General features: G+C 37.0%; 1 protein-coding gene across 2 annotated transcripts in view; it reads left to right on the forward strand.

Moving 5' to 3' along the window:
* CLOCK (clock circadian regulator) overlaps positions 1–7,244 on the forward strand; it is a 90,895-nt gene extending 83,651 nt beyond the window's left edge. Inside the window, exons 21-22 of one of the 2 annotated variants that reach the window (XM_007450264.1) lie at positions 1,655–1,928; positions 4,474–7,244. In XM_007450264.1, the coding sequence (XP_007450326.1) occupies positions 1,655–1,928; positions 4,474–4,653 (454 nt within the window). In that variant the 3' untranslated portion in view covers positions 4,654–7,244. The remainder of the gene's footprint in view (positions 1–1,654; positions 1,929–4,473) is intronic. The other variant, XM_007450263.1, reaches the window with a different exon arrangement.
* Position 7,245: the final 1 nt, after the last annotated feature.

Here is a 7,245-nt window from a genome sequence, read left to right on the forward strand (position 1 = left end):
TTTTAAAAAAATTCCCTTATGACCGCTTTATTTTGATTAGTTTGTTTATTTTGATTAGCAAAATCATGTGTCACATATACCTACCTCCCAAGTACCTAGTAATTTTATAAAAAGAAAAAAGTTGATATTTTTAACAGGTTAAATTTTTTTTTATTGTGGTAGAATATACATAACATAATATTTACTGTGTTAACCATTTTCACACGTACAGTTCATCGACATGAGTGCATTCTCACCATCGTGACAATCACTACCATCGATCGCCAGAATTTTTTCTTCTTCCCAAACTAAAAATCTGTATCCATCCGACGATAACTTCTCACTTCTCTTCCCCCTAGCTCCTGGGAACCACCATTCTACTTTCTAAGCACATAAGTCTGTGACTTTGACTACTCTAGATACCTCATATAAATGGAATCACATAATATATGTCTTTTCTAACTGGCTCATTTCACTTGGCATGGTGTCCTCAAGGTTCATCCATATTATAATATGTGTCAGCATTTCCTTCCTTTTTAAGGCTAAATAATATTCCATTGTAATTGTATATATCACATTTTGTTGATCCATTCATCTACTGATGGACACTTGGGTTGTATCCATCTTTTGACTGTTTTGAATAGCTGCTATGAACATGGGTGTACAGGTATTTATTTGAGTCCCTGTTTTCAGTTCTTTTGAGTATATGTCCAGAATTGGAATTGCTGGATCATATGGTAGTTACATTTTTAATATATTTGAAAAAACACCATACTGTTTTCCATAGTGGATGAACCACTTTACATTCCCACCAACAGTGCACAAAGGTTCCAATTTCTCCACACCCTTGTCAACACTTTGTTTGATAGTAGCCATCCTAATGGATATGAAGTGGTATCTCCTAGTGGTTTTGATGTGCATTTCCCTAATGATTAGTGATGTTGAACCTCTTTTCAGTGCTTATTGACCATTTGTATATCGTCTTTGAAGAAATATCTATTCAAGACTCCTGGCCATTTTTTAATCAGAATGTGTGTTTGTTGCTACGTTGTAGGATTGCTTTATATTTTCTAGTTATTAACCCCTTATTAGATGTATGATTTGCAAATATTTTCTCCCACTCTGTGGAGTGCCCTTTCACTGTGTTGATAGTGTCCTTTGATACATAAACATTTTTAATTTTGTTGTACAGTTTATCTGTTTTTTCTTTTGTTGTCTCTGCTTTTAGTGTCATATCCAAGAAATTATTGCCCGATCCAGTGTCATGAAACTTTCCCCCTATGTTTTGTTCCAAGAGTTTCATAATTTCAACATTTATGTTTAGGCCTTTAATCAATTTTGAGTTAATTTTTATATATGACGTAAAGGTCAAATTTCATTCTTTTGCATGTGGATATCGAAAAAAAGTTTTGTATTTTTGTTTGTGATCACTTCATTTTGCTCTACACATTTTTGTTTCACTGATATCCCAAAGGGAATCTTTAAAAACATGAAACAAAATTGGAACGTACAGCTTTTAGTATGGCAGTATTAAAAGGGGATTATCTTAGAGTTATACCCTATCAGTTCATTGGCAATATCATGGGTATTATCTTAGAGAAATGTTCAGCCCACCACCTTTCATAATGTATACCTTGTACTTCTGACTCCCTTTCCCGTTCTTTCCTCCTAACAGATTTTCTCAAGGTCAGCAGCTTGTGACCAAGTTAGTAACTGCTCCTGTAGCCTGTGGGGCGGTCGTGGTGCCCAGCGCTATGCTCATGGGTCAGGTGGTGACTGCCTACCCTACCTTTGCTCCACAACTGCCGCAGTCACAGACACTGCCGGTCCCACAGCAGCAGCAGCAGCAGCAGCAGCAGCAGCAGCAGAGTTCCCAGGAACAGCAACTCCCTGCAGTGCAGCAGCCACCGCAGGCGCAGCTGGCTCAACCGCCACAGCAGTTTTTACAGGTAATTCTCCCCATGGGGAAGCTGTCCCAGACCTGTTTACTTTTATGGAGTGAAATCAGGGATTAAAGGAACATTTTTTAAATGATCTGAGAAAAGTCCATAAAGGCTCATTGTACGACTTAAATTAAAGGAAAACCTTTAACCTTGCCGTGGAGATACCCCACTGTCTGAACTGTTGGATAGAGTAAGTGGCTGCTTCTTGCCCATATCAAGGTACTTTACATAGAGCTCTCTCTGGCTAGAGTTTCTGGAATTCAAGCAAAGGCACCTTTCTCTGTTCTCTTGTTTTCCTAGTGGCCCATCAAGCTGTACTCTACAGGGCAGAGGTGTTGAAAGGGATTTTTTTAAAAAATTAGTTTAGGCATTACCTTAAATTATTTGATTGGATTAAGTTTTATAGTGACTTTTTGGCAATATATTAACATCAGAGGAGATATACTGTGGAGGCATAGGCTGCGCTGAGATGGAGTCACTGCTGTACCACATACTGTGTGAACTTCGCAGGTTACTCAACTTGCTAAAATTCAGTTTCCTCATCTGTAATATGGAGGTGCTAGTAGTTAATATTTCATGGGTAAAAGAAGCATGCAAATCACTGAGTATGGTATAAGGCACATAACTAGCTTTATTTTATGACCACTGTCTTGATAAACATATTAATAGACACTCAGATTAACCAAAATGCAGACACAGATCTCATATGGGTATATCAGACAGAATCTACTTATCTAAAGGGTGCAGGACAAAGTCACCTAGATCGGGATCCTCAGCAAAGAAATCAGCAGGACAAATTTCTGGACCTCAGTACCCTCATTGGGGGTACACAGCAGCAGACTATGACATCTGGAAATCCAGCTTTTTCCTTACTGGTCTAAAAGGCCAGCGATTTTGAATGTAGGCTAAGCCTAGATTTGTGCTGGGTACCATTCCATGTATGCCAGGTACATATCATCAGTTTTAAAGTTATACAGCATATGGTATGATTAGAAGATTCAGTGTTATACTGTATACTCAGACATAAATACAGTGTTAATTTATCACCATTGGTGTTCGGGTACAAATAGATGTGCTAAACTAAAAGAGGTTAGTTGCCTAAATATCTCAGAGAATCATACAACCCCTTAGACCTTAAGCCTACAGTGCAGCCATTAATGACTGGGTTAGCTATTGTTACAAATGAATTAATGACGAGAATTTATAATAAGTTATAAACTATTCTCTAGGGGAAATGTATTCAATGAAAATTAAGCAAAAGCTTAGAAAGGGAGACGACTTGCCTTAAGAGCTCAGTTTTCTCTCAGGGAACGAGGGCTCTTAAAAGAGTGAACATTCTCTTCCACTTCTAAAAAAGCATTCTAAAGACATGGGACCACTAAAGAAATAAGATAGGCATTACCCTTTAGAAATACACTCATATGTAGATAGAAATACACAATTTGTCTTTTCTGGTTATATAACACCTAGTTCCAAAGTGTACCTCTGTTGTAACCCTGTAAGGCTCATAAATATCCTGAGTTCTTTATCTTACAAAAGCTTTTCCTAATAACAGAGGGAAAAAGAAAATGTCTCCAGGTCCTTAGCAAAGCTTAATGGCCTTAAAGTTTCAAAGATCTGTCCTTTTGTGTGCGTGTGCAGGTGTCCTTCATATACATTTGCAGAAATCACCCATCACAGTTCCAGTTTAAAATTATGAACCCTGCATCAGGATGTATTGTCAGTAGTGAGGAAAGACTTTCACTTTCTTTTGGCTAGTTTCCTTTATATCTCTAGAAGGAGCAATTAGGCAAAAGAAACTGAAGTTCATGGACTTGACATTTGCCCAAGGCCACACAGCTAATAAATAGCAGAGCAAAACTCAAAGCCAGGACTTCTGACTTCAGATCGCCCGCCCGCTTTTTGTTTTGCTTTTCCTTTGTTACATCATACTGCTATCTATAGGACATAAGTCTCTGACTTTGCCTGCCCTCATTTTTATGGTACTTTTAAATAATAATAATGTTAATATTTACTCTTCACAAAAAACCCATTGTGGGAGGTACTGTGATTATCCTTATTTTGTAAATGAAGAAACTGAGGCCCAGAGATGTAAATAGCTTGACCAAGTTACACATCGGGTAAAATGGGGCAGCCAGACTTTGAACCCAGGCAGTGCACCTCAGGGCCCCTGTGCAGAAGGTGTTGTCTGTTTGATCTCAGAATGTTCATGTTTCATATGCTCTTAGCGATGCTTAAATTGTATCATCTGTTTAAAATGTGGTCTTTAGGACATACAAAGTGAAAGGATATGTGTGGTTTGCCTCAGGGCATAGATTGCTTTCTGTACCATAAAACCTCTAGCTCAGTTTCCTTTTAAAAAATGAAATTCTGTTATACTTTCAGGAAGAGGGAAATCCTCGTTAGCATTTTCCAAAATATTATTTTTAAATGAGAAAGCAAAACTTATGTACAGATTTTGTTCCTGCGGAGAGTGGAAAAGTTGAGTAAATCTTAATGTAGACAGTATAGTGCGGGTAAAGCAGTGTTGCATAATCCATTTTTTTTTTAGACTTCTAGATTGCTCCACGGGAACCCTTCAACTCAGCTTATCCTCTCTGCTGCATTTCCACTACAGCAGAGCACTTTCCCTCAGTCACATCACCAGCAACACCAGTCTCAGCAACAGCAGCAACTGAATCGGCGCAGGACTGACAGTTTGACTGATCCTTCCAAGGTTCAACCACAGTAGCACACACGCTTCCTTTCTGCCCTCAAGGGAGGAAGGGGGTGGCCCATAAAAGAGTTGCTCGGATGATCTGAGGATAGGATGAAAAGTTCCAGTGGTTTCATGAGATGCAGTGTTGAGTGTTCTAGTTCCTGGAATTAGTTAGCAGAGAAAATGCTGCCTCGTGCTGCGGATGTGCATTAAATACCAGCCAGCAGGAGATGATCATAGGGCCATAGCCAATCCTGACAGTGTTTTACTTGCCCAGATATTTTTTGATGGAAAAAGAGTATATTGCCAAATGTTAAGAAACTCAGCTATGAAACATGACCTCCAGTGAATAAGAAAGGCACTAACAATGTTAGTAACTTTGAGTGGTTCTGTGCCTGTTTTCAAGTGTTACAGAGGATACACCACTGCCATGTCAGGGGTTTGCTTACAATGATGCCATGAAGACCGTCCAGTAGGCTCAGTAGGCCCCCTTCCCCAGCCCTTCTCCCTTTTCGGATAATGATGGAATAGTAATTAATTTCAGAATGTTGTATGAGTTTAAATTCTCTATGTACAGACGCTGTAAAAATAATATTATGTATATGTCTGGATAAAAGGAGAGAAAGCAAAACATTTTGTATGCTGCATGAAAGCATTATCTCATTTAGGTATGAGTAGTTTCCTTAGATTCTGACACCATGTGCAAACTAATACATCCTCTTTTCTCTTTTGTTTACCATACAGTAGTGTTCTCTTCAGTTTCCGGGGCACAAGTCTTCTTTTGTTCATACTTTGGCTGTGATGTCACAGTTTGTTCAGTGAGGTATGATGTGCTGCTGGGAATGGATTTTTTTTTTTTCAGGTTAAATTATTTGAAACAGGATTTTCAAGTTACTCAGAAATATCCCTCATTTCATTATTTTTCAATTATGTTTGAAAATAGGATTTGCACTGCTTTATTTTAAGATGGTTGGGAGTTTTGGTCACATATTTTGATCTAGTTCATAGTTGGAAATAGTTGTGTAAATGGTTTTTAACAAGCCTGAAAGTAATTTCAAGAATGTTTCAGTTATAGGAGTGAATTTGCACACAAAATATTTTAGGCACTTTTTAACGTTCTCACTGGTGGGAATTTTAACTTTTAGGATTTGTTGGAACCTTTTTATTATCCCCACAATTTCAATGCTTCTTTTAGTCAGAAATGATTCAGGGTTATTTGAGGAAAAAACAAAAACAAAAAAAAAACAACCCATTGTGCCTTGATTTTGATTCAGGTGATAACTCACCATCTTGAACTCATCGTCTGGTTTCAGTAGCAGTTTTGAAATCTTGGTACATTTTTAATAACATGTGGGTGTCAGTGCCATTAAGTTTCTAATGAAGACTGCTTTGAGTCTCTTGGTTTAGAGGTACAAATAATTTCGAAATAAAAGATGACATCCTAATGATACATCAGAGTTACTAATGTGATCACAAAGTTGTTTTGCTAAATCATCATTTTCCTTAAAGCTATATAGTCATTTAGTAATTACCAGTAAATATTTGCTCAATGTGATCTTAAAATCCTGTGAAGAAAAAAGAAGGGGTAGGAATTGGCTTTGCCTTCACTACAGCACTAGAATATTGTAGCTCACATGCTTCATAAACATGAACTAAGATTTCATTTGTTAATACATTCTAAAGGTAGTAAGTTCCAACCAGAAGCATTTTATAGATTTTATGGTACTAATAATTAAATTTATAACTATAGAACAAAGGAAAATTAATGGGAAAATATCTTATTAGAATATCAAACATTATTACTGAGGAAAGGGAAGACAGCAAGCTATAATAAATCAAAATTGACCTTAAAAGAAAATGTGTAACAGAATTGAGGTTGTGAAATAAAAAAGATTTCAGCAATGAAAATAATCTAGTACAGAATTGCTAGATAAAGGAGTCAGGGGAACTCTCAGTCAGTTCTTAAGACTTTTCTGTTCTCAGCTTTGCTATCATCCTTAAGGGGTATACTTTGTCTTTCTGTAGAAAACCATGCCCGGCCACACATAAACTAGAAAATTAATGTTGAAAACAACCAAAGATACTTGGTACCTACCCTTCTACAAAAGAAGTGTTACTAGATGCCAATCAGTAATTAACATATCAAGGAGCTCCTCTTCTAGCTAAATGATCATCTGACTTTCTCATGAATGTCAAGAATAAATGTCAGAATATCTGTGTACTTGAGCATATGTACACGTGGACAACATTGATGTTGTAGAGCATGGCAACAGTATTTTTTTCCCCTTTCAAATTGCCTGTCTTAACCTCATTATGCCATTCCATATATATCTGAGTTGTGCCTCATTTATTTATTGGCAATATGTAGTGATACAGATTTAGCAAACAAAAGATATGATGAACTATTATATTAAGGTTTATTTTCTAAGTCCCATATGTAAAAAGAAAGATGGTGAACCATGAGTACTGTGTACTTAGGTTAACACAAGCAAAATACAAGACAAGCCACAAGGTAAATCTGTAGACTGTTTATGCACATTCTCCTCTACCAGTCCCTTCAAGCATTTTTCCATCCTCACAAATATTTGGGAAAGAAAATTAGACAAGATTTTGCTTTATAATTCC

This window comes from Lipotes vexillifer, unplaced genomic scaffold, assembly GCF_000442215.2.
Source record: "Lipotes vexillifer unplaced genomic scaffold, Lipotes_vexillifer_v1.1 scaffold1288, whole genome shotgun sequence".
Classification (NCBI taxonomy): Eukaryota; Metazoa; Chordata; class Mammalia; order Artiodactyla; family Lipotidae; genus Lipotes; species Lipotes vexillifer.